At 39.4% G+C, this 27,959-nt stretch overlaps 1 protein-coding gene and 1 long non-coding RNA gene across 2 annotated transcripts in view; one reads left to right on the top strand and one right to left on the bottom strand.

The window, feature by feature from the left end:
* LOC128124472 (zinc finger protein 420-like) overlaps positions 1 to 11,995 on the top strand; it is a 50,572-nt gene extending 38,577 nt beyond the window's left edge. Inside the window, exon 6 of the mRNA XM_052760786.1 lies at positions 10,607 to 11,995. Within this exon, the coding sequence (XP_052616746.1) occupies position 10,607 (1 nt within the window). The 3' untranslated portion in view covers positions 10,608 to 11,995. The remainder of the gene's footprint in view (positions 1 to 10,606) is intronic.
* LOC128124476 (uncharacterized) lies at positions 110 to 27,704 on the bottom strand. Its single transcript, XR_008222885.1, has 2 exons — positions 22,017 to 27,704; positions 110 to 11,690 (listed from the first exon to the last, which is right to left on the bottom strand). It is a non-coding gene; the product is annotated as an uncharacterized LOC128124476 (long non-coding RNA).
* Between the last annotated feature and the right edge of the window lie 255 nt (positions 27,705 to 27,959).

Raw genomic sequence — 27,959 nt, 5'->3', positions numbered from 1 at the left:
CCAACATATGCCAGATAATTGTTGACAACCAAGATTATGCTTGAGGAACAAATAATCTATAGCTCTATATTGTAATACTGTGGTCCTCAGTATTACAATATACTGTCTCTCTCTCTTTTTTTTTAAGTTTATTTATTATGCATACAGTGCTCTGCCTGCATGTATCCCTGCAGGCCAGAAGAGGGCACCAGATCTCATTACAGATGGTTGTGAGTCACCATGTGGTTGCTGGGAATTGAACTCAGGACCTTTGGAATAGCAGCCAATGCTCTTAACCTCTGAGCCATCTCTCCAGCCCTCAACCGTCTCTTAGTTGATTTTTTACTAATATTTTTGCAGTTATATTAGTAGTTTTAGTAATTATACAGGCCAATTTAGATACTTTTCTTTGTGTTCCAATAATTGATTCTGAAATAGGCAATAAAAGAGCTGAAGTGGCTTCAATAATTACAGGATCTAATGAATGTAAAGAATCATCACTATTTTTAAAGATTGTTCTCCCAGTTCTATTGATGAGTTGTAGGGATTTACTGATTAAAATGAGTGAAATATGCCCTATTCCTTATAAGCCTTTATATCTCACAGGAAGGGCAGTATAAGTTATTTTCACAAAAAATGGTCCATCCTAAAGGCAGTTGTTTACCAGAGGTACAATAAGGATGGATGTATGTACATTCAAAGCATAAACAGCTTGATAGAAAAAACGCCATTGACAGTATTATCAGGGGCAGCCTTGTGAATATGGATGCCAGTGGATTCATTATTATTCCCTGTTAGTTGTGAATAATGTTTCTGAGTGACTCCTATGTCATACATGTTTCTTTTCAAATCTCACGAATATATTGGTCTCCTTTGATATAAAAAAGATTGTTCTTGTTGACTTCTATGTGCCGGATGAAGCCACAGGTTATTTTCTAGACCATTGGCAATCGATAGCATTATTTTAGGTACAATTATACCAACTTTGATAAGCAGTACATGAGGCATTCCCTTTTTTGTGTTTCTACAACTATAGTTCCCATTGTCAAAGTTTTCTAAAGAATATTTGATTATGCTGAAATCTGTATTTTTGTGTTTGGATTGATCTGTTAGTTTATTCAACCAAAATATCCCCCATTTGTTTGATTAAATATTTTTACCCCATCTTTTATCCAGACAATTGGTCCTACAGGATAAAATAATCCTTGGCATAACAAAACAATATGCTGTCTCCTATCACATTTGTGGCTTTCACCCCCTCTGACCATAGGTATATTGATTCTGCATTGGCAAGCCAAGAATTAATATACAATATAGTCAGTAGATATAACAGCATTATTTTTAGGTTACCATATTGTGCCCTTGTTTTCCCAGTCTCAGCTTGATGAATTAGGTATTTGATCTTTTCCAAGTTATCAGTTACTCTTTTTCTTTTTCAATAGGGCTTCTCCTATTGATGGATTTGTCATTTGCCTTTAGATGTTTCATTTGTCCTGTGGTTTTTAGATGTCCTAGTTGGTTGCTTCACATCAGAAGCCATCTGGTACTTTTTTGTTTTTGTTTTTATTACTTACATTGTCAGTGTCTGATCATTTCTCAGACTAAGGATAAGTATAAAATTAAAAGACAAAGTCTATTTAATTAACAATGGACATTATATTTTAAAAGATTTAAACTTAAGGCTATAAGATTTGAGATCTTTAAAATTTAGAGCAATTTTAATTTAAGACTTTTATTAGGTAACAGGATATTTAGAAGTGCCTGAGCAATAATCACAGAGAATCCTGAAGGATAAAACAATTGAGTTTTTCCTTGTAACCATGAAATTTCAAATCCAATTGATATTGTAAATGAAAATTAAAATGTCTGAGTAATAATTAATTATTACAGTTCCACAGAGGAAGAAGGCTTTAGTTTTTAGAACATTTTGTAGGCAGTGTTATGTAACAGATTTGCAGGCTATGCCAAAATAATTTTAGGGAAAATTTTTTTAAGTAATTTAATTTTATTTACTGTAATTTTGGTTTAACTCCCTTTGGCCTTCACAGAAATTTGAGAAACATATCATTGTATTTGTATTTTTTGGCAATCATATTACCCAGAAGAAAGATTTAAAAAACCTTCGGATTTTAATTTACTCTTATTTTTCTTTTTGAATTTATTGTAAGCCTGTGTACATTGTTATTTTTTAATTTATGTTATGTTGTACAAAAATATACATTTAAAAATCAAGCTTTAGTAATAAAAGACAAAAATATTCTTACTTTCCTAGTGTTGTAAGTGTATTATTTAGTGGATGTGTAAGTGAATAATAGAACCATCTATTAAATGAATCTTAGTTTAAGCAAACTTTGTTTTTAGTTATGTGTTTTCAGCTCAACCTTGATAACATGCATAGATGGTCAAAGATTTTTTTTCAAATGAGTCATATTTTTATTTATTATGACTACAATCTTAGTTTTGAGCACTTTAAATTTTTTTATTTATAAGGTGATTGACCATTAATTTTAATGCCTTAATAATCTTTAACTGTTTACAACAAATTAGTAGTACAAAAAGTTTCAGATTTTACAATTTTAGACATACATCTCTAAGTATTTTTTGTTAACCTGAGTATACCTTCATAACCTGCTGTGGGATGGTCTTTCTCTATGCTGTGAATGTGTTGCTACTGTTGCTTAATAAAAAAGCTGCTCTGGCCTATGGCAAGACAGGTTATAGCCAGGTGGGAAATCCAAATGATACAGAGAGAAGGAAGGTAGAGTCAGGAGAGACATTGAGCAAGATGTCTTGAAACAGGTAAAGCCACGAGACCCAAGGCAATACTTATATTAGTAGAAATTGGTTAATTTAAGATAAAATAGCTAGTAAGCAATAAGCCTGAGCCACAGACTAATTAGTTTGTAGTATAAGCCACTGTGTATTTACGGGACCAAGCAACTGTGGGACTTAGAAATTCTTCTGACTGTCATGCATTGACCACATAGAACTGAGAAAGCTTAAAAAAGATTCTGAATGCACAGTAATGGAGCCACACTGGTCTTCCTAAGTCTCAGAGTCTCATGCTAGTAGGAGTGCAGAGATACGTCTCTGGACAGCTGTCTGCGAGACGGAGCTGGCTACCAGCCACCATGAGTTATGCAGCATGTTGGATTTCTGCAGTCTTTCCTATGGGCCATGGTAATAAGTGTCTTCACTCAGCTGCTGACTGTAAGATTGAGAACACAGCTGTAGGCTTAAAAACACAGCTACATGCTACTTAATACTGCTTCCCAGAATCAGGGTGGTAAGTGCAACTCATTAGTATGTATGCGGTATTGAAAAGCCAAGCAGAGAAGTGCCAGTCGCCAAAGCCATGCTTTCTTCCCAGCGATGCAGCTTAGCAATTTAAAAACTCACCTGCTCAGAAAAAGATTACAGATACACGATAGTCAGATGGAAAAAAAGAAAACAGGTTACAAGATGGTTAAATATATATGTAGGCTTGAGAGAGAAAAGCAAAAGGATAAAGAAAGTCCTTTAAAAAATAGAGTTTAAAGAAATGTAACAAATCCTACAACGTCTTATTATTAAAAAACCTGGAGCCCGATATTTGGGTGAAATGTTGAGAAATCAGAAAAGCAGGAAGAAGCCAGCCATGTTCTTACCTGCTTGGAGATCCTTTACCAAAGAGACCTACTTCCTGTATACCCATGCCTATATGCCTCTCTGTTCTGCCATCTCATTTTCTCTCTGTCCAGCTACATCACTTCCTCTTCCTGCCCAGCTCTGTCACTTCCTGTCTGTCTGTACAGACTTCCAGACCTTTATGGTTAACTAGTGTTGGAATTTATGGCATGTGCCACCATGCCTGGCTCTGTTCTCAGTGTGGCCTTGAACTCACAGAGATCCACACGAATTGGTGCCTCCTGGGTGATAGGATTAAAGGCATGAGCTACTACTTTGTGACCTCTATGTTTACTATAATGGCTGGCTTTTTTCTTTGATTCTCAGATAAACTTTATTGGGGGACACAGATAAAATATCACCACATTTTCCCCTTTTTTGTCTAAATTAAAAAATGTTATAACTAATATAAGAAAAACTATATATAATAAGTACAATAACTGTACACAATATATATAAGCAATAAATATATCAACAATGTGTAGTCCATTTGCATTTGACAAATTCAGTGAAAATATTACATTATCTATCCTATTTTGCTGAGTCCAAAATGTACCCAATTCACTTTCTATCCTACTTCGTATTACCAACAGAAAACAATCTTGTAATGTCTTTAAAGTTTATACACTTTACACCTCTTAGTGAGTTTCTTTTACGAATTGTTAACAAGGAAACCTATAACTATAACTATCTAATCTTCAACTCCCTCAGAGACCCAAGAAGGAAATAATATTACCTAGTAAAGCAGGAAGTGCAAACAAGCAACTTCCAAAAAATGTGAGTTATGACAGAAAACAGCCATCTACCTGGACAGTCACCCGAGGTTTCTCTGCAATATTGGGGCATCATCTTTGGCCTACTGGCTTATCATATCTGACAGACTCATCTGTGAAGTAGGATTTTCTAAAGAGCCTTCCTACCTTGTCTTGGCAAGGATTGGCAGTCATTTGTTTTGTATCCTGCTTGTCCATTTTAGATAGCATACTGTCAGCAGTCAATGTGAGGGCACTTTCTTGCCCAGTAGCTAACTTGCCACAATGAAAGTTAACTCCATGTGACGTTTCTTCAATGCCTATCATTTCCTCTGAAGTAGATTGGTGCTGCCAGGAGCAGACATGTCTCATAGTCATAAAACAAAGAAAAAAAGTATATGTTATTAAAACATCTTAAATGCAGATCTCTGAAGTGTTTGAAGATGACCTATCTAAAATATATTTCTGCTTAGTCTTGAAAACATACCTAATATGACTACAAGTTCGATTTTAGTGACTAAATACTACCTTACATTTCTTTATATCCAAAATATTTGGTAATAATAACTTTCAAGGACTGGCAAATTGCATTACATTTTTTTTTTTTGGTTTTTCAAGACAGGGTTTCTCTGTGTAGCTTTGCGCCTTTCCTGGATCTCACTCTGTAGACCAGGATGGCCTCGAACTCACAGAGATCCGCCTACCTCTGCCTCCCGAGTGCTGGGATTAAAGGCGTGTGCCACCACCGCCCGGCAGCATTACATTTTTAAAGGAACTGTATAGGTACAATATCTTGAACAAGATTAGAAATATACATGCAGTATTTCCTAACAAAATCAATCTCAAATTGGTATCAATATACATAATTTGTATGCAATATACAAGAATCCAATTCAATGTAAAATATTTAAAACTAATAGTTGCCTTCAAAAAGTAGATTCAGCTGGGCAGTGGTGGCGCACACCTTTAATCCTAGCACTCGGGAGGCAGAGGCAGGCAGATCTTTGTGAGTTCGAGGCCAGCCTGATCTACAGAGCGAGATCCAGGAAAGGCGTAAAGCTACACAGGGAAACCTTGTCTCGAAAAAAAAAAAGTAGATTCAATAATCTACTTTTTTATCTATATCATATCTATATCCTCTTTTTTCAGAGTAGATTCAATAATATACCTTTATTCTATCATTTCTATATCTTTTTTCAGAGTAGATTCAATAATAGACCTCTTATCTATATCCTCTTTTTACTTTTTCTTTTTTTCAAACAAGAACCTTAAATCTAATCTCCTTTGTTTAGTCTTTTTCCTCACCATTAACAATAACAACCTGTCCTAAACAATGACAATTATCCAAAACTGAAAGACCAAAAACCACCATTCTTGGGAATGTGGGTGTTGTGTTTTTAAAATTACTTCCTGCTGTTTTGGGGTGGAGGCATCTTTAGGGGACCCTGAAAAGAAAAAATTTTGGTTAATTCTTAAGTCCTGGGAGAGGTAGCTGTATCATTTGTTGCCCAGTCTCAGCATAATGCAGAAGTGCAGGGCTTATCTCAAGTCCTCGCTCCAGTAATCTGTGAGGCTGGATCGTCTCAGCTAGCCATCTTGAAACTGTCCTGTGTAGTTTGTAGTCCAATCTTTGGGTGATGTTTTTCCGCTTAGTGGTATTACCATCATCCTGATGGAATCGCTGTTGTGGGGCCCCATCATCTTTTTGGAGGCTTCAAATTTGCTGTTAGGTGTGGTCATGATTCCCTGCAGGAAACTAATAGAGACTGAAACACACAAAAAAGTACAGGCAGCTAGATGAAGCCTTTTTTTTTAAGAATTAATTAGTACTCTATATACCCATTAATATCATGAAAAAGTTGAAATATATATATAAATCTCATAAATTTTGATATAAAATTCATACCTTAAGAAAAGTTTTAAAGAATCAAAATAAAACCAAAGAGTTATGAGGTTAGTGCAATAGAATAGTCCCTTAATTTTGGTTTTCTTCTATCCCACATCAGATGGCGCTTCTGACATGATACAGAGATTTTGTATTTTCTTTTAACAAGCATGCTTAGGTTTAGAGAAGGAGAGAGCCATTCTCCAGTTCCAAAGCCAGCTTTATTTTTTAATTGAACTGGAACTACATAAAGACCATATGTGCTAAATGTCTGTAGAGAAGAGCAGAAACAAACATTTAGGAAGATTATGAAATTTTATATGATATGCCATTAGGCCAATTTACTCTTTCTCCTTGGACATTTTTTCTGGATGATATGTACTTTTTTTTCAGATGTCTCATTTGTCCAGGGCTTCAGATTGCTTAGCCTTCATTCTCCTGAAAGACAAAACCAAAAACCCTTCTCCAAGCCTAGCTTTGGGGAGGTTCCCTTTTAGCAAGTTATATCTGATTATATGAAAAGCATTTATTAGTGGTATAATTTAATTTTAATTGGATGGTCATGCTGGTTGATGAACTATCACCTCTTCTAATTAAGAGGTCTCTCATTCAAATTGAAACTTTATCAGTTTTGATGGTATCCATAGATTTCCTTCTCCTGAAGAAACAAAAGCAAAACCTCGTCCCCCAGTGTAGTACATATCCTGGTTTCCATTGTGAGGTGAGCACATCTTTAAAATATATAGGCTGATTTAATTCTGTAGTTTTTTTCTATTATCCAGTGTCTCTTCACAGCTATTGTTCCTTTCTCAGCATTGAGACAATTCAAAGTTGATAGAGCATTATGTAATCTATTTCTGGGGGTTTTTGTTACCCCTTTCAGTTTATTTAGCATATCCTTTAAAGTTCAATTTGATCTTTCTATGACTGCTTGGCCTCTAGTATTATGTGGTATACCTGTAATATGCTTTATATTGTAATAAGGAAAAAACTATTTCATTTTACCAGAGACATATGCTAGAGCATTGTTAGTTTTAATTTGTGCAGGTATACCTATGATGGCCATAACTTCTAGCAAATGTGTGATTTTCAGAATCAGCCTTTTCTGAACTCAAAGCAGTTGCCCGTTGAAATCCTGAATAGGTAACAATGGTGTGGTGTATATATTTCAATTTTCCAAATTCTGCAAAGTGAAACACATCCATCTGCCAGATTTCATTGCTTTGAGTACCCTTTGGGTCACATCCTGCTGGTAATGGAGTCTGATTGTAAAAAGAACAAGTAGGACATTTCCTTATAATTTCTTTGGCTTATTGCCAGATTATGGAAAAATCCTTTTTTATACCCTTACTATTGACATGGTTTTTTTATGAAATTCTGAGACCTCCAGCACATTTACTTTACTCTAAAACAAGCAACTGTTAACCTCAAAATACTTTACATTGATGTGGATTTTGCATTATTAATACATATTTAAGGTCAATTTTTTATATGTATATTTCTACTCTTGTTTATGTTATTATGCTTATGCAACTCAGTTAAAATTGTATTGTATCATATAATGCAGATTAGTAGTCATCTATGATAATCAAACTTCCAGTCATGTTACTTAAGTTTTCTAGGTATACAAAGATATATTTCAAGTAGGTAGGTAATCTTTAAACACTTCAAAGACCTACAAAATTTGGCATTTAAAGTGTTTTAAGAACTTAGACTTTTCTGGACAATGAGACATGTCTGCTCCTGGCAGCAAGAGGATGATGGCCATCAAAGAACCTTGTTTATGGAGCTTCCTTACAATGTGGAAAAGATTAGTCACTTGGGTAAGAAACTGCTCTTGGCTGGACTACCTTACAGTATGTTGTATAAACTGGACATGCAAGACCCATAGGATAGTGACTACTGAACTTTGCCAAAACAAGGTGGGATGGTCCTTCATGTTCCTGCTTTGCAGACAAATCTGCCATACATTTTGCAGGACACAGAGGAAAGTGACTGACAAACTTTGCCATTAGGTAGAACAGTCCTTCACATTTCCTGATTCACTGAAAATTATGCCAGAGACTCTAGGCCTGTAGGCTGAAGCTACATTACCAACATTACAAAGGAACTTTCTCTGGATTCCCATACTTAATTATAAGCAGCCTGCCATGCTAACATGCATTCCTGGTTCCTTATTCCAGATCTCCTTAAGTTCCTTAAGCATGGCACTATCTCCCCAGGCTGGACCTTCTGATTTCTGGAAGGAGTAAGAGGCCAGACTGGAATGAAAGAGAGATGGGAATAAGTAGGTTTTCCTTCCCAGAACAACTTGTTTCTTCTCTTTCTTCACTTTCTTCAATAATTACCCCCTTTCCCTTCATTTAAAAACTTTTAAGGTGTATTTTTTGTCTGTATGTTTATGCACCACATGCATGCCTGGTGCACCTGGAGGGCAAAAGAAGGCATTGGATCCCTAGACCTGAAGTCATGAGCAGCTGTGAGCCACCATGTGGGTGCTGTGAATTGAACCTAGGTCCTTGATTAAGAGCCACAAGTACTCTTAAACACTGAGCAATCTCTTCAGCCTGGCCCCATTCCTTACGTGAAGAACAGGAATTTTCCTGTTTAAATGTCATTTCCATTTTCCTCAGAGCTTTCCCCATTTCCACTCTGTAGCCTCATTATATGGGATTATACAGGGAGGGTTGTCTGCCTTCTTTGTGTGTACTCCACTTTCTCCTGATTACAAGGACACATAGGCTGGTGCTTCCACTGTAGATTTAGGAGGCAGACAGAAGGTTTGTGAGCAAAAACTTAACAGTTGCTAGCAAGAATAATGAGGTACATGGTTTGTAAAGCACTGGCCTAGTATGTATGGACCCTTGGGGTTGACCCCCCCATACTACAGAACAAACAATTAGTAACATTAAAAACTGAGGTAGCCTCAAAATCCAGGGATACCACTCTTGGGCATATACCCAAGGGATGCACAATCATACCACAAGGACACTTGCTCAGCTATGTTCATATTAGCATTATTCATAATAACCAGAATCCGGAAATAACGTAGATGCCCCTCAACCAAAGAATGGATAAAGAAAATGTGGAACATATACACAATGAAGTACTACTCAGCATTAAAAAGAATGACATCATGAAATTTGCAAGCAAATGGATTGGACCAGAAAATATCATCTTGAGCGTGTTAACCCAGACTCAGAAAGACAAATATGGTATGTACTCACTCATAAATGGATACTAGATATAAAGCAAAGGATATCCAGACTACAACCCCCAGCTCCAGAGAAGCTAGCTAACAAGGAAGACCAAAAGGGGGATGAATTGAATGCCCTGGGAAGGGGAAATAGTTGAGATCTCCATGAGTAAACTGGGGATGCAGCGAGGTGGGGGGAATGGAGGGTTGGGGTTGGGGGATCAGAACATAAGGGAACAGGATGGTTGAGCTGGAACTGGGACGGAGTGGGAGAGCAATGAAAGAGATACCTTGACAGAGGGAGACATCATGGGGATAGGGAGAAACCTGTTGTTAGGGAAGTTCCAAGGAATCCATAAGGATGACCCCAGCTTAGACTACTAGCAATAGTGGAGAAGGTGCCTCAGCTGGCTTACCCTGGTAATCAAATCTGTGATGCCCTAACTCTCATCATATAGCCTTCACCCAGTAACTTATGGAAGCAGATGCAGAGATCCACAGCCAAGCACCAGGCCGAGCTCCAGGAGTCCAGTCGAAGAGAGTAAAGAGGGATTCTATGATCAAGGGGCATCAAGATTATGATGGGGGAAACTTATGTAGATAACCAAACCAAGCTTGTGGGAACTCAAGAAATTTATATCAACAGCTGTGGATCTTCCATGGGACTTGACAAGGTCCTCTATATAAGCGAGACAGTTGTGTAGCTTGATCTGCGTAAGGCGCCCCCTGGCAGTAGAATCAGGATCCATCCCTGGTGCATGAGCTGGCTTTTTGGAGCCCATTACCTATGGTGGGACACCTTGCACAGCCTTGATGCAGGAGGGAAGGACTTGGACCTGCCTCAAAAGAATGTACCAGGCTCTGTTGACTCCCCATGGGATGCCTTACCTTTTAGGAGAAGGGAATGGAGGGTGGGTTTGGGGGAGAAAGCTGAGGGGTGTGGGAAGAGGAAAGAAAGGGGGATCTGTGGTTGGTATGTAAAATGAATAAAAAAATTTCTTAATTAAAAAAATTGAGGTAGCAGGCAGCAGTGTGTTAGACTAGTCACTGTAAAACCAAGGCTGCATTGAGCTCAGCTTCATCTGTTAAATCCAAATAAATAAAATATACTTCTTTTTCTTTTTACAGATATGATAAAGGAAGTGATAACATCACCAGAGATGGTTCCACTAGGCTGTTTATACAATGATTTATTTATTTTTATTTTATGCATTTGGGTGTTTCTGAGTTTTTTTGCAAGTAACATCTTTGGACCATTTGTCCATTTGCATGCAGTGCTTAGAGACATCAGAAAAGTGCAACAGATCCCCTGGACTTGACTAAGAGATGACTGTGACTTGCCCTGTGGGTGCTAGGAATAGAACTGAGGTCCTCTGAAAGAACAGCCACTACTTTAACCACTGAGACACCTCTCCAATCCTCAGACATTTATTTTTTCTGAGGCAGGGTCTCACTGAGTATTCCTGTCTGCCTTGGAATACACTATGCAGGCTGATCTTGACTGTGAAAGATCCACCTGCCTCTGCCTCCAGAGTGCTGGATTTAAAGGCATGCACCACCACTCCTGGAATTCACCAGACAGTTTGAAATATACAAATATGCATGGGAAATGTAAACAGAAGGTACTGTCTTTTATGCCAAAAGGTGAAATAATACACAATTCCATTTAAAAAAAATTAAAGAAGCTAATTGGGAGAATTTAAAATTTCTCCAGGGTCAACAACACTTCTGAACTCAAAATATTCAAGAAGGGTTTCATTTAGTGCTCAAAATTTTGTTTGGGTTGTCAACTGCATTGTGTTAACTTAGCCATTGTCATAAGTATGTGAGGTGAGCTCTGACCACTGAAAGAGTAGCCCCTTTTCTTTTAGGAATGAAGTCCTAATGGGACTCTTGCCGAATGTGTTTGCATGGTGGATTTCTCACAGCTATGCTTGCTTCCAGACAAGAAAAATTTTTTACCTTGCCATTTTTGAGACACTCAGATCTGTTTCTAACATTTAAACAGCTCAGTTTTCTAGTTCTGTTTTTATGTCTTCCTTTGCCTGAGTGTAATGGTATACTCACCTTTTATATTGTCTTATGTTTGAATATAAACATGCTAGTATTGCACCAGTTTTCACTGGTCATTTATGTATTTTATTTTCTTTTTGATGTTGTTATTTGCATTCCAGTTAGGTAAGAAAATAAAAATTTCAAGCATTGATCTTTGCTAGGCTTGAGAACTTGTTCTCTTTCAAAGTCTTTTCCACACTGGAGAATGCTCCTTGGAGTTAGGGAAGACTGGGCATCTTCTGCTGTTGTATGGATGATTCTCTGTAGGGTCGCTGGGCATTATTCATTTTCTATGTTGTTCATGGTCTTGTTTCTAATTAATATTAGATTGAATTATTTGTCACTAAATATTGAATGTTAAAGTATCTCAGCATTTCTGTCTATTTTCTCCCCACCATTCTATCAGTGATTGTGTCAATTTCTAAGAAATTGTTGAATAAAATGAACCCATGCTGACAAATAGCCTTCTAGCAAACAGTACATTTTATCATTGGTCAGTATTCTTCTTTTTGTGTTTTAAGAGTTTTGTGTTGGATTGTCTGTTACCTTTCAAAACTGTGGCTGCCCATCTTCTTTATCGCTATCCACATTCATGGTGTATCTTTTAAAAGATTTCTTCTCTTACAGCATTTGGTGTCCTTAAGATCTGAAGTGAGAAGAGCTAAATCTTTGAGACTAAAGTAACGCAGACCATGAAGGTAGTACTTATTTCTCTACTTTTGATTCTCTCCTTTACCAGCCATCTTATCAGACCCCTGTCCTCCTGGCTTCTTTGTTGACCAGAGGTCACACATAAACACCCCCGCTGCAGTGGTTCCCTTCTCCAGCATGTCAGTTTATTAGTATTTAGCTGACACAGTTGGTATGGTTGGATCAGGGACCAGGGGCTGGCACTGATTTGTACTTTGGCAGCTTAGTTATTGGCTATGCCAGGAAATCATCTCCCAAGGATCAGCCCTTCTTCTGTTCTGTCTTGGATTTTTCCCTGTCTGAGACCATGTGAGTCATCTCTTTGATGGTCAAGATAATCATCATCTTCCTCACTGAGGCTCTGTGTGGTCCTGCAGCTATCCCTGGTGCTTTGACTCAGTGACAGTCCCAGTGCTGAAGTGTGCAAAGTTTACTATTAAATATAATGTTCTTCTAAGTACCTCCCCCCAAGATATTTGCAAGCCATATTTTCTGTCATTTAAATTCATTCAGTCTACTGTTTTGTGTCAGATTTGAAGTGAATAGTTCGTGGGAAATATCTACTTTAATTTCATTTTCCCAGTGTATCCCTGACTGATCTGCAATTCTTCATGCACACCAGGATGGCCTCCAACTAATAGAACTCCACCTGGCACTGTCTCTCCAGGGCTGGGATTAAGGTGAGCACCATCACACCCAGCCTCATTTTTCATTTGTTTTCTTTTCAAGGAGCTCCATGTTGACTTGCATTGTGGGTGCAATAAATTGGATTCCTACTAACACTATGTGTATATGTTCTTGCTCTTTTTTTGTCCCAAGTATTTGTTGCTAATATTAATGTAATTTACATGAGCATTTTTGACACCCTGATTTGAAAGGGCAAGAGGTCCAGTCATTGTTTCTGAGACACAGTCTCAGAGCAGAGCAACAGGGGAAATGGCTGCTTCTCCACTAAATATATTTGAGATTAGTTTCATTTTTTTCTTTTTTTCTGGGAATGTCATATATTGAGACTATGCAAACTTCTAAAACTCTGGCTTTGAAAATATTACCTGGGGCCTGGAGAGATGGCTCAGAATTTAAGAGCACTTTATGCTCTTGGAGAGGACCAGGATTCATTTCATAGCACCCAAGTGGTGGATCATAACCATCTATAATTCCAGTTCTACAAGGTTTAGTGTATGTTTAGGATTTCTCATTCCTGTCCCACATGATGCTTTCTATGCTGTTCAGTAAACACAGAGAAAAATACTTTGTTATTGACAGACAGGCACATACAGAGTACATAGACAGACAGACGACACACACACAGATAGCATACAGACACACAGGGATAGATTCACAAGACAGCCTTCAGAGAAGCACAGATTTAGACACATGGAAGAGACACCCAGAGGATGGAAGGGACAGGGAGCTTCAAGTTTAGAATTCAGATCTGGACTTGTTCTTAGTTCAGTGGCTCCAAGGAAAAATGCTTTTATTTCTTTACTTGACTCCACTAGGATTAATTATTTGTGACATGGAGTTAGTCACTAATGTGTTTAGTCTATGCACATATGCAGAATCTATTATATAGTGACATTGCTTTTCCATATGAAGAGAAACAATAGAACTCACCACAATGTGAAACAAGCAGTGCTGTCATGTGAAAGGTGCCCATGGGCTCAGAACAAACCCTGTGCTTTAAAAACAGATCCCTATCTCTTATATTTTTGGTTGTGAGCCTAGCCTTTAACAGCTGAGCTATCCCTCCAGCCCAAGATCCCTATCTCTAGAGGCATTTGTATTTCTGTGTGCTCACCTCCCTGCAGAGCTGGGATGCCTGTTTACCTGCTATGATCATGACAGCACAGCTTAAACCTCAGAACACACCAGAGAAACCTGGTCCTGATTAAAATCATGATAAATCTATTTCCTAGTTAGAAACTCTAAAGGGGCTTGTGTAATTCTGGAGTTTCTTCCTCAGCCTATGCAGATGGGCATGGGTGTACACAGAGAATTGTAGGCAACAATCATAAAAGAATCAATGGATAAAGGGATAAACAATATAGTATGTAGGATAGTTCTATTTCTACTATTTTTGAGAATAATATAGAATCCTTTCCAAAATGGCTGCTCTAGTTTACATGCCAAGAAGGAGTGTATAACAGTGTTCCTTTCCTCACATTCATGTCAGAATTTGTTATTTATCTTGGTGATGGCCATTATAACTGGGGTGAGATAGAAACTTTAAGGAGGTTTAGTCTGCATCTCCCTGATATCTATGTATACAGGATTCTTTGTGAACATGACTTGAGGAGTCCCCAAGCGAAATGCACAGCCTAATCAGGAATCATGAATGTACAAGCATATCTGATGCCTGCTGACTTTAAAGCCTTCATGGAACTAAATTAGGAAAAGCTAAAAGAAATGATCAAATATTCTGATTCATAGTGCACACCAGAATTACACCAACATGAACTAATTTGAGAGGTTTATAAGCAGCAACAACAATGAAGCAGCAATAAATGTACCTTGATTAAAAAGAAAACCATAGAAGCAAATTGATTCATCACAGAATTATTTCAGAATTTCAGAGAATAACTGATACTGAAGCTACTTATAATATTCCGTGATGTAAAATGAAGGCAAGGCTTTCCAATTGTTTATGAAGTTAATATTACCTGATATCAAAGAAGATAAAGTGGCAGAATGATTTTTTTTTACTTTTATTATCTTTTTTTGTCATTTCACATGATAGACATTGTTTATTGCACATTCTTATCCCTTACTCCCTACAATCCTGGCCCATACATACCCTTCTCTCTGTCTCCCTATTTCCCTGCCCCTCTCTCATGTTCATTTCTATTCATTTTGTTTCTGACCCACCAAGATTAGCCAGGGCTGTCTGTGAGCATGTGGGTTTGGAGCTATATGTTGGAGCCTGGTGGGCTCAACAGAAGACACAGAACTAAAGACAGTGATTCCCTTCTCCTAAAGTCTCTCCATAGCCACAGTTGAGAGCTAAAGGGAGGGGCCCTGTGAGCCTCTGCCCTCCTAGACTGATTGTGTCCAGGGCTGCCTTGACTGAGCCCAGTGCAGGTGAGTACAGTTGCTCTGCGTTACTGATTATGAGTTTGTGGTATGTGGAGAATGGCATGTCATGGTCCTTCCCCCTCTCCTCCTTCTTATTTCCTTCCTACCATCTCTTCCTTGATATTCCCTGAGCCATAGATGGCATGTTGTTACTGACTTGTGTAGGGCTGTGGCCATTTACATTGCTTATTTTCTGCATCTTGGACAGATACAAGCTTCTCCACTCACCAAGGAGTTTTCGAAAGGAATTTTCTGTGTTTTCCACAAAAGCACATTCAGCCTGCTTCCCAGAAGGGAAACTTGTTTCTGATTTAGTACAACCACAGCATCACCAGCTGACAGCAGAGCATGGATTCAGCACTAGGCTGTTAGCAATGGGCTGGCTGACCACTGACTTCCTGAGACACCTATTTCCTTTCTAAATCCTGAGTCCCTGAAATGTCTTCCCCCAAGTCAACGTTCCCAATAGTGTAATTCTGAATGTTTGAGTGGCAAGAGTGGAGGTCTGTGAGGGAAGGATAAAGTTGACTTTTTAGTGTCACTTCATTTGCATAGTGATGGTAATCATTATCCAGCTTTCTAATAAAGTTCTCCAGAGTGAGTTACTGTCTCAAAAATTAGAATATTTCAAAGAAGTATAGAACATACAGATGGAACATGACTTTTACTTTTAACTAGTGCTACTTGCATGGTGCATTTTTGTTTCAATTCATTATTTTCTTTGACTGAGGCATCCAGCTCCTCTACCTTGTCTTCAAGCCTGATATTCTGTTTCCTACCTGATTGAACTCTGAGTTATTATTAGGCTTACTGCATTTTTCATTTCTTGCTTCATTTCAGTTTCAGAGGTTTTTTTTTTTTTTTGGTGTTTCTAACTACTTATTGAATGACTTTTCATATCCTACAGTGTCTTCATTGGTAAGCTTTTTTGCATCCCAATAAACATCTCCACCAATGCAGCAATCCAAATTAGACCAAATCAGACTGAATCAGAAAAAGCCCTGGTTTAATGTGTAAAGCCTTCTTGGGTGATTCTCCAGCCCTCCAGAGAGGAGACGAGGATGAGAGACCAGAAAACTACATGTTTATTTTCTGGGATGCAGCTTAAATACCCTGTGGGAGTGGTCTTAGTCCTCTTTTGGGGAGGGACTGTGTTTGGCAGGCTTTGAGGGGTGAGTTTGGGGAGGGGAGTTGAGGTGGATCTTCCACCAGAACATTCCAGACTCTTTAGGTATATGAATGCTAGGGTGCCAGGGCTGAGGTGGAGCTCCCACCAAACATTCCAGACTCTTTGGGTATATGGATGCCAGGGTGCCAGGGGCTGAGGTGGAGCTCCCACCAAACATTCCAGACTCTTTGGGTATATGGATGCCAGGGTGCCATGGGACGATGTGGGGAAGTGTGGAGTCAGGAGTTGGTGGGCTCATATTCAGCAGGAGGTGTGAGTGGAGGAGCATCTGGATAACTGTCATCCTGGAGACCTCAGGCATCTATTTCTTAAGGAAACAGAGAAGGCAAGTTTCTAGGAAAAAAATAGATTATTAACATCTGCCCTAGTTGTACTGCAAAGATGAATGCACAGAGCAAAAGAGCAGATAGTTCCTTCATTGGGACACTTTGGAAAACCAGAGGGTGGAGGGTTCCAGCTGCTGGACTGACCATGTATCCTGAATTGGTGCCCGCTTGAGCCTGGAGAGACGGTACCAGCATGGATGTCCCAGGAGCTTGGCAGCTGAGGAGGTGGTAAAGATCACAGTCTAAGGTCCTGTTTATCAGGGCTCAAGAGACTTAGAAGCTAGCTGTTTGAGGAATACTCTGTCCTCTGGGGAGAGTGGGACAGGCACAGGGGCAGTTGGGTCTGTTGATGTTGGGGCAGGGAGATGGCTGTCAGCATGTGAATGGAGAAGGGGCCTCAGAAGAGAGGTAGGAGAGGTACCCCACCAGTGAGGGAGTTTGGGCCAGGAGGTGGTGATTGAGGAGGAAGGGCCTTTCATAAAGGAGCTTAAAAGGGCTCAAGCCTATAGGAGAGCATGGGGTGGCCCAGGGTGGGTAAGGGCAATGGGGAGAACTCAGGCCTGATAACCTGAGTTCAATGGAGAGCTTGGTGAGCTGTTGTTTGATGAATCCATTGGCCTTCTCAACCTTTCCCTAGGATTGTGGGTGACAGGGAATGTGGAGCTTCTAGGAGATGTTGAAAGCATCCGACACTGGATGCTCCATGACCCCGGAAGTGAAGGCTGGCCCATTGTCCATTTGTATAGTCTGTGGCAAGCCAAATCTAGGAATAATGTGTTCTAGTAGTATTTGGGCCACCACATCTGCTGTTACCCTGGAGACGGAAAGCTTCTATCCATCCTGTAAAGGTGTCAACCATAGTTAGGAGGTAACAGAGTTTTTTATGTGCAGGCGTGTGAGTGAAATCCACCTGCCAATCCTCACCTGGTTGGTGTCCTCGAAGCTGGTGCAGAGGCTGACATCTGGAGAGTGACCTGTAGATTGGCCTTGGAACTTGTCTGGCAGGACAAAAGAACAAACACCAAGAACATATGCAAAGCACATTTTGTAAGCCCATTGATGCTTAGGTGGCCAGAGCCCACCCCCGAGGAGCTGCAACCACCAGGCTCCACCTTGAGAACACTCTAACTGCCCTTAATGCTAGACACAGCCCCTCTAGATAATGGCACTAAGCTCTGCCCTGCAGAGTAAAAAGCTGAAGCTCAGGACTTAAAAACCCACCAATTCTCCAACATGGAGAGCTCCACTGTGGAATGCTATGCCCCTGAGAAATGTTATATAACTCCTGTCTTTTCCTCAGTTCTCTATGGCTTCTCACCAAAGCACAGGCAGACACTCTCTTGAGTTTTTCCCTTGCAATAAATCTCTTATGTCAGGTCTGTCGTGCTATGTGACTGTGGTTTTCCTTGGTTCCCAACTATCAGGATACCTTTCCTTTCAGAGCTGTGACACTTGCATTAGGCAAACCTTCCCCATGGAAGCAGAGCTGTAACACTTGCATTGAGGAAAGTTTCCCCCTCTGAGCTGTAACACTTCCACTGAAGAAGCCTTTTCACTCAGAGCTATAATATTTTTACTTTTCTCCTCTGAGGATTTCACTTCCCTCTGTGAGATGTGAGGCTCATTCACACACAGCTCACATACTTGCAGAGTACTTTCCCCTGGAATCCTAAGGAGGAGCACTGGAGACCGGAAGAAAACTATTCTCACACACAAATATCAGACTGCTACAATTCTGGCACATCCAATCTCTGTACAAAGCCAGCTGAGGGGTTCAAGCATTGCTCTCCTTCTGAGAGCAGACCACAGTCATAGCCCTGTCAACAAATCATGAAATTAAAAACAAGGGCTGGGCAGTGGTGGCACATGCCTTTAATCCCAGCACTTGGGAGGCAGAGATAGGCAGATCTCTGTGAGTTTGAGACCAACCTGGTCTACAAAGTGAGTTCCAGAACAGGCTCCAAAACTACAGAGAAACCCTGTCTCAAAAAAACAAAAAAAAAAAAAAAAAAAGAAAAGAAAATTTAAAACCAAAAGAAGTGAGTGTTTGAGCCATCTGTGTTCCTGCACTGCTTTAATCCCAGCACTCAGAAGGTAGAGGCAGGCAGATCCCTTGGGGGACCAGATTGGTGTACATGGTGAGATCTGAGCCAGACATGGCAAAAGAATGATATACACATTCAACAAAATAAAGCCAAAACCAAAAAGCACCAGGCCAATTTGGTCATGTGATATGGGAAGAGTGTTTTTCTTGGAACATGGAGACAAAATACAATGGAGTCAATTTTTAATCATACAGCTGAGTGATAACAATTATTTGTGAGATGTTTTCTAACTTGTCCTGACCTACAGTGCATCTTACAACTGTAAAAGCAGTGTGGCCTGATATCCTCTGGTAGCATACATACATACTGTACTTTTCCTGATGCTAGGCTATAATATATGAAATATATGAAGTAGGTATACATATATGAAAACACATTTCAGAATGCTGTATTTGCATCTTAGCATGCATAACTGTCAGATGGAAGATTACCTGGAGAAAATAGTTAGCTTAGTGTTTACAACTATAGCCATAAAGCTTGCTAAAATATGCTTCCTGATTCAATAAAAAGCTGCAGTGGCTCTTTATATGACTTATATCAAAAACCTCTCTGGGAATGCCTAGATGCCTCAGGGAAAAGCCACCCTCTTGAACTGGCAAATGGTAAAACAGGGGAGTTAGAATAAATGAATGAATTTAAATTCCAATTGCCACAATAGCAAAGAGAACTGTTTGCAGACAATATATAATGCAAATTCTCTACCAGATCATGCTTCTGTAAATATCCTGGCAATTATAAGATGATTTGAAAACATCAGAATAAGCTCATATGATCTAAAATTTACTGACAGGATTAAGAAATCCATAGCAGATATCAGACTCCATGCAGCAGCAGAGACCTGATCGCACCCTTTGTCCTGTTCCTGCCTGTTACCCAGTATTGCAGCTCCTCTGACCTGGGAAGCTCCAAGGTTGCCTGGGTGCCTGCTGTGGTTCCCACCACTGCACAGCTGAACAGTGACTTTCCCCAGGATGCCCCATGGACCCCTGCTGCTGTGATACTGTTTGTTCATGTCACCATGGCACTGTAGTGATGTAATTACAGAACAGGAACAGCTGATCTGGTTCCCATATCTGTCACATGAATGTCACTGCAGAAATGATTCCATGGAGCTGAAGCTCCATACCAAAAAAAAACCAAACAAACAAAACCTGCTCAAGACTAACCAAGCTCAAAGCCCAACAAGGGTGAAATGGCTCATCATGCCACTATCTGAGATATGATAGGCAACTCTTAGCCTTGGAAGAGGCAGAGTCAGTTTTCTCAGAGATGTGCCTCATGCACATACAGCTAACCTACCATGAACTCAGTACATTTTTAAATAAATATGAATATGCAGATGTGAGAAAGCACTATGAGAGTGGGTAATTAGAACTGAGGAACAGGGAGTGAATGTGATCAAACATGATATATACTTGAATGAAATTCCCAAAACACTAAAAACCAATATGTATCATTGACTTGACATTACTTTCTTCCATTTGGCCACTTCAAATACATATCCAGGCTTTACACTTACTCTCACATTAGCAGTGACACCTCCATGTTCTTTCCTGTCCTGTTATCTTGAATCCTTATGTAATACCTCTAGATCATTTACTGTTTCTTTCCTAAGATTTATGCATTTTAATTTTATGTGTATGGATGTTTGCCTACAGGTAGGTCTGTGCACCTTGTGCATGAAGTGCCTGGAGCGCCATTAGAGGGCAACAGATATGTTGGGACCTAAGTTAAGTTACCATCCATCTACATGGAACTGGAAGTGGAAACTGCCAGAACAATAAGTGCTCTTAACTGCTGAGCCACCTCTGCAGCACTTGGTTTATTATTCCTTAAGTAGCTATAGTGGGAGAGCTGGCTCCATGGTCTAAGAGTGAGAAAGCTGTCCCTGACCCCACCAGCTATAAAACTTGGGACTGCAGGCCCTGCACCTCACCAGGGCAGCACAATAGAGCCAACACTGTTGGTGGAGGTATGGGTGAGCCAGCCCTGAAGTAATGAACAAGAGAGGGCTGTTTTGAGGCAGCATGGATGGGGGAGAGTTGCCCTCCCCTGCTGCCCTTTAACTCTTGGGACAGGTGGGAGAGCTGGCCCTGTGGTCAAAAGATCTGGGGGAGAGCCTTCCCTGACCCACATCAGCTGCAACACTTGGGAAAACAGGCCCTGCACCTCACCAGGGCAGCACAATAGAGCCAACCCTGTTAGCTCAGGTTTGGCCAAGCCAGCCCCAAAGTTGAGCATGGGAGAACTGTCCCCATCAGCCATCTGTCTTGTAGCAGCATGGGAAGGGAAGAGGTGCCCTCTACCTCTCCCACCCTCGTCTATCAATACCTGAGGCAGATGGGAGAGCTGGCTCTGTAATCAGAAGAATGAGAGAGCTTTCCCTAACTCCCATCAGCTACAACACTCAGGAGAGCAGGCCCTACACCTTGCCTTGGCAACACAATGGAGCCAATCTTGTTGGACGGGGTGTGGGTGAGCCATCCCTGGAGTTATAAATGTGGAAGAGCTGTTCCCACTCTCATCTTGCATGTGGCAGTATGGGTGGGTGGGAGATGCCCCCCTTAACCCTTGCCCTTTACCACCTGCACCAGACAAGAGCTGACCCTCCTCCTTACCAGCAGCAGCACACGGGAAATGGACCCTGCCCCTCACCTAGGCAGCAGAGCAGAGCTGCCCAGTGGTCGGAGGTGAGGGAGACTCAGTCCCAATGTTATGGGCAAAGGAGAACTGTCCCCATTACTATTCAGATATGTGATAGCATGGGCAGAGGAGAGATGCCCTCCTCCTTACTTCCCAGTCATCACTGCCTGAGACCGGTAGAAGAGCTAGTCCTGGGATCATAAGAACAGGAAGGCTTTCACTACCGATCACCAGATGCAGAACTCAGAAGAGTGGCCCCTGCACTTCACTTGGGAAAAACAATAGAGCTGGCCCTAATGTAGGGGTGGGAGAGGTGACCTTAAGGGCATGAAAGCAAGAGAACCAGCCCCGAACTCATTAATTGCTGCAAGAGGTGGATTAACTGGGGCAGTTCTGGAGAACTCACCCTCGTGGTGAGGAAAGGATACAGCTGGGTAGCTCAACCCTACAGCCACCCAGGCCCAGAACCAGAACTATGATTTGGCCCAACATAACACCTACACTATCAGTGATCTGCTGGAGAATGTGACAGGACCTCACCACCTCACCTGTAGACCCAAAGTTGCAGGATCTCCACAACACAGGGCAACAACAGGATACCCAAGAAGAGTCCTAGTGAGGGTCCAGCATTGATACTGTAGTAGAAACTAGAGGCCTCGAACCATACCAATGGTTATTTGCAATGAACACTTACAAATAAAGATATATGGACAAAGACCTTTACTGAGTGACTCACTGTGTCACACTGCAGCTTTCATAATGAGATTTTAAATTTTTCCTTTTTTCTCTTAAATTTTCTTTTATTGGGGGATAGAAGGGCACAGGGGACATGCAAGGAGACTGGGAAATGAATGACATGAAGATACATGATGTAAAAGATATATAGAATAAATAAAAGAAAGTAAAGATAGATTTATGTATTTTAACTTTAATTGTATGGGTATTTTCCTTCAGGTAGGTCTGTGTACCTAATGCATGAAGTAGCTGCAGTGGCCACAAGAGGGCACTAGATCCTTTGGACCTGAATTAAGTCACCTTGCATGTAGAGGGACCTGAACCTGAAAACTGCAAGAGCAACAAGTGCTCTTAACTGATGAGCCACCTCTGCAACACTCGGTTTATTTTTCCTTAATTAGCTATTGTGGAGACTTAAATCAATGAACAGTGGGCCAGGATTCATGAAGTACTGAGGATAATTTGTTAGAATGTCAGGGTGATTGGCAGCTCATGAATAACAATGATACAGAAGTGAGGTGACAAAGATACACTGAGAAGTTTTGTCAGCAATAGACTCTGGTTATAAAAGACATTTGCCCATAGCTATGTGGCCGAGGGCTTACAAGCTAAAGAACAGTCCATCTGAAACAGTATATAGAAAGATACTAGAAAGGTTGTGTAGAAATTAATGAAATAGAGACCAGATGACAATGCGATGAATCAAGGCAATAGACTTGTTTCTGTGAAATGAAAAAAGTATGGATGAAGCATTTTTCACCTAATCCAAACTAAAAGAATGAATCCCCAAGTAACAGACCTAGAGTTGAAAAGAGGACATTGCAGTGTATGCCAATGACATCAGAGTTACCTTATGGAGTACTGTGGATGGTCACATGCAAAGAAATTAGAAGTGAAGAAGAAAAGGTCAAGCTTTTAGAAACAAGCAAACAATTCACCCTTCTAATTTATAAAACTAGAAAAGGCATTCAGTAGTGCTGAGACTGAAGCAGTCAGAGTTTCCTCTAACAGTGTCTGAGGACTGGACAGATTCAGCACAGAATTCTCCTTTTCTTTAGAAAAACCTTATACTAATACAACAAGAAGAACATTGCATACATAATACACAAAGAACTGGAATGCTAGAAAGTCATCATACAAAGCTAGTGTTACCTCAACACCTGAAGCAGGTAATCCAAACAAATATAGGCAAAGGAAAATCACAGACAAGTTGTCAGGATGGACAGAGACATGGAGATTGTCTCTAAGCTACATGGAAACAGAATGCAAGCTGATTTAATGGCAAGAATGCAAGACTGTTTCAACACCTATGAATTAATCAATGTAAGACAGCAAACATGTAGAGTGGGTAAGAGAAACAACAGGATGATGTCAATAGATCCATAAAAGACTTGGGCCTAAATATCACATTTGCTCACTATAAAAGCTCTGAAGAATGTGAGAACAAAAGGAATATATCTCAGCATAATAAAGACAATGGGACACAATCCTAAACCTGACACTACAAAAAGACAGCTGGAACCATTTCGCTCTAATCAGCACAGAGAAGGGAGTCCTCCACAGTCAACACATTGCATCGGTGGGTACAGTTCAGACACAGAAAATTTTAAAGGTGATAATATAGGACAGTAATAAAGAAAGGGGATATCTTAGATAAGAAATAGAATTTTATAACTTAAAGGTAGAAATACCCATGAAAAACTAAGATCAAATAGGACTCTTAAACAGCTACCTAATACACATACAACATCACTGTTTTGGTTTTTTTTTTAACATACCAACAAGAGGATGCAGAGAAGTCAGCAGACCACTCACAGTGTCTAAAAATATCTTGGACTCCCTGGTGGTAGCATTTATAGTGTCAAAACTGCTATGCAGGCTCGAGAAGGGGCAGAGTTATCAATGGCCATACCCAGATTTGGATCCTGTGTGCTATAATCACAACCTGCCAGGCAAGAAATGTCCACTGGTGTCATAGTAGCAAAACTATTTTTTATGTAACAGAAGGCCTTCTGATTTGATTTGAAGCAGGCTCCATAGAGGAAATACATGCATGGCACAGATAACCTGGCCAGAAGCCTATGATGGTGAAGGTCACAGGCCCTAAAGAGAATCCACTACTGATATTCTGCTACATGTACAAATATTCCAACTGCCTTTTACTGACTCTGATCACACCACAGCCTGGTATTGCTTTCAGCCTGGGTCTAAGAAACTCTGTTTTCAATGGACAACAGTTATTTCAGAGAGTCATAACTCCTCAAATACTGAGAACAATTAAATGCCTACAGAACAGGCTATGATGGGAATTCCATATTTCTGCATCTAAATTGCAGATAACATTACAGAAGGGGAGGTGAAAGATTTTAAGAGCTGGAGGATGGGGAGGTGACATGTGAAAAACTCTCCTGCCATACAACATGACCATCAGAATTATCAAAATATTACAGCCTGGCTACCTGGCTAAAACCTGCCCAAAATCATACATGAAATATGAGGACAACTGGGAAGACAACAATCTACCCAGGGATGGGACAGAGGGTGACAAGAGGAAAACTGTGCAATCACTGAATATCAACATTTATTAATAATAAAAACTGAACAAAATTTATACAAATAGAACTTATAAGGAGATATCAATGTCTATTTGGAGGTAGAACTTTTTTTTCATGTACATAACCAAGCAATTAGAGAGGATTTATACTATCTGGTTTTACTTCAATTTAATTAATCCAAACTAAACTATAAACAATCAAAAAATAGTTTGAAAAAAGGATTTAAAAAAATCTAACCAAGCACAAGAGACACAAGTGAAATAGAAACTTGAATTCACTGAAGGAATGGAGGATGACACTGGAAGATGGGAAAAACAGGCATGAATGTGGAACAGAATGCATTATTGTGAAAACGACAGTGTTAAAAGATTCATATGATTAACTCAAAATGCATGTCAATCAAGGTAACAATGATTTACTTCACAGGTACAGTCAGGAGACGCCTACAAATTTACATTATTTACAAATTACGAAATTACAAAGACCCTAAGAGTGCAGAGCAAAGCTTGAATCATCCCAGCTGTGATTTCAGAAGACACTGCAGACTCACGGGAACAACAGCACCATGGCGACGGCAGAAGAACAGACACCTAAGCAATAAGAGCCACAGATCCAGAACCAATCCAACCTGCGGTGACCGAATGAATTTCACCAAAACGCCAAAAACTTATGTTACACAATAGAAAGTCTCGTAAACTAGTGTTGTAGGGAAAAGTAAATATCCACATATAAAAGAGTGAAAAGCAATGAATTGGTGAAATTTGACTGTGTGCAATTGGAAAATTGCATACAAAAGGTAGTAACTGAAAGTATGAAGAAACTGCCTACACTTTCATAGTACATGCATAAATACCCAAATTTTACCAAGAAGTTTAAAAAATGCAAAGCAAGTAATACTATAATCAAGAAATAAACCAAAAAGGTGACAATGCACAAAAGCTTTGACATAGCCTAAATGTAAATAGCACATGCTCCACATGTTTACTGAAGAAAATGTGTACACTAGTGTACACTGAGATCTCTCTAGCCAGTCAGTATCCACACTCAAGGTGTTAAACAATAACAAACACTAGAGACAATGCAAAAGGAAGACACAGACACAGTGTCATTGTGAATCAAACTCACTGAAGCCACCAGGAAAGTCAGTGTACAGCTTTGTGAAAAACCAAACAAGAAAAAGAGAAAACCTAGAGAAGATACTACTCACATTTATAAAGAAATGAAATAAACTGCAAACTATCAATGAAATAGATATGCAGAAAGAGGAAAAACAATACAGAAAATAACAAATTAGTATATGTTTATATTTTCCTTCAGTGATTTATCAAAATGATATGTATAATATGCCTCAAACCTAACATGAAATAGGATAATCCTAAAATCAAAATATATAGCTCTTATATATATTATAATAATATATACTACCACTAAAATCAAAATATATACTTTGTATACAAGTATTTACTTCAAATATAGAGATACAAAGTGCTAAGTGTGAAGAAATTTTTCTTAAAGATTTTCTGTAAAGAGGATTGGTCATGATTATGGTAGGTAACAGGAAAAGCCGAATCTATAAATATACAAAACAAAAACTTCCAGCTACAAAAGATTATTAACAAATGATCAAATGGTCCATTTCCAGAAAGATATGTGATCAACATGGATGTATTTCACAAGTTTCCAAATACATGAAGCAATCAATGACAGAATTGTATGAAGCAAATAGACAATAATACAGGGAAGCTTTGATGTCCACATTGAGCAAGATGACCTTGAACAGTGCAGAAAACCAATAATGCCTACCAGCCCTACAGAGAATGATCCACTCAACATCAGAAGACACCCAGTTTCACAAACTGCAATAAGTATTCTCCAGTGTGGCCCTGTCTTAAAAATAGAACAAGTGTTCAAACCTAGTAAAGATCAATGTTTAAAGTGTCTTCTCCAAGAACCAAGAATGCTGACATCAACAGTAAATAGAACAGAGAAGAATACAAAAAAGACCTGTGAACATTGACTCTCTGATAGCATGTTCTCATTCAAACATGCAAAGAAATAGAAAATGATGATTATGTTCTGTAAAGATTCTAAATACTTTGTACCAATATCTTACAGGCAGTTTTTTTCTGTAAATGGAGAAAATCAGGAGTTCCTAAGATATATAAAATTGTGAGAAACCACAAAGACTTCAAAAATAGTGAGAGAAGGATCAAACCCAGTGGTAATTTCAAAATATATAAAAATTGTAGTGATGCAAATGGTGGAGTGTTGAAGACAGACAATGGGATATCAAAGGGAAGACAATGTAAATGGAGTTTAGTACTTGGCAGAGATATTAAGCAAATCTTCTCAAAATTCTGCTGGCATTATTTTAGAAAATAAAGAAATTAACCCTAAAAGGCACAGAACCTTATGGAACTACAAGATGCTTCAAAAACTCTGTGCTCAGGACCAACAAAAACACTTAAATGGTTCTAATGAAACACCATATTAAATTATAGTAATGAAACCACTTAATATTGGTATAAAAACACAACCAGCAATGTGAATGGAAGAGGGACAGCATCACTCACACGGAAAACCAAATAAAATTAAGTTTGTCTATGAGTATTAATTCTTATATACAGAGTCTTCAAGCACTTACAATAAGAGAATCCTGAGATTATTCTCAGTAGATTTCTCTAAAATAATTTCTAATGAAATAGAATGTGGGAAAACCAACTTCATGTCCTCTTTCTACTGTCACTTGAACCCTTCCCCATGTCTTCACCCCCTCCTCAAACCCTCTAACACACCTGAATCCTTTGCTACTGTCTCCTCTCTCTTCACCATCCCAAGCTCTTTGTTCTGATTCACAGGTAAGCAGGACTAACTGACCTTGTGAGACTGCATAGGAGAAAGAGATTCTTCAGAAATCACCTGGAACTTTTCAAAGAGCAAAAACTAAAGGTGCTAACACCTGCCAAGAGGAAAAAAACAGGAAAGAGAAAATATCAGGAAAAATGTCTCTTTTTCTAAGGATTTCATTTTACCCTGTGAGGTGTGAGACTCATTCACACACAGCTCACACACATGCAGAGTAATTTTCCCAGGAACCCTGAGCAGAAA

This window comes from Peromyscus californicus, unplaced genomic scaffold, assembly GCF_007827085.1.
Source record: "Peromyscus californicus insignis strain IS unplaced genomic scaffold, ASM782708v3 Scaffold_4__1_contigs__length_199733344, whole genome shotgun sequence".
Classification (NCBI taxonomy): domain Eukaryota; kingdom Metazoa; phylum Chordata; class Mammalia; order Rodentia; family Cricetidae; genus Peromyscus; species Peromyscus californicus.
The sequence above is the reverse complement of the archived record's forward strand: the minus strand, read 5'-3'. Positions and strand labels throughout refer to the sequence as shown.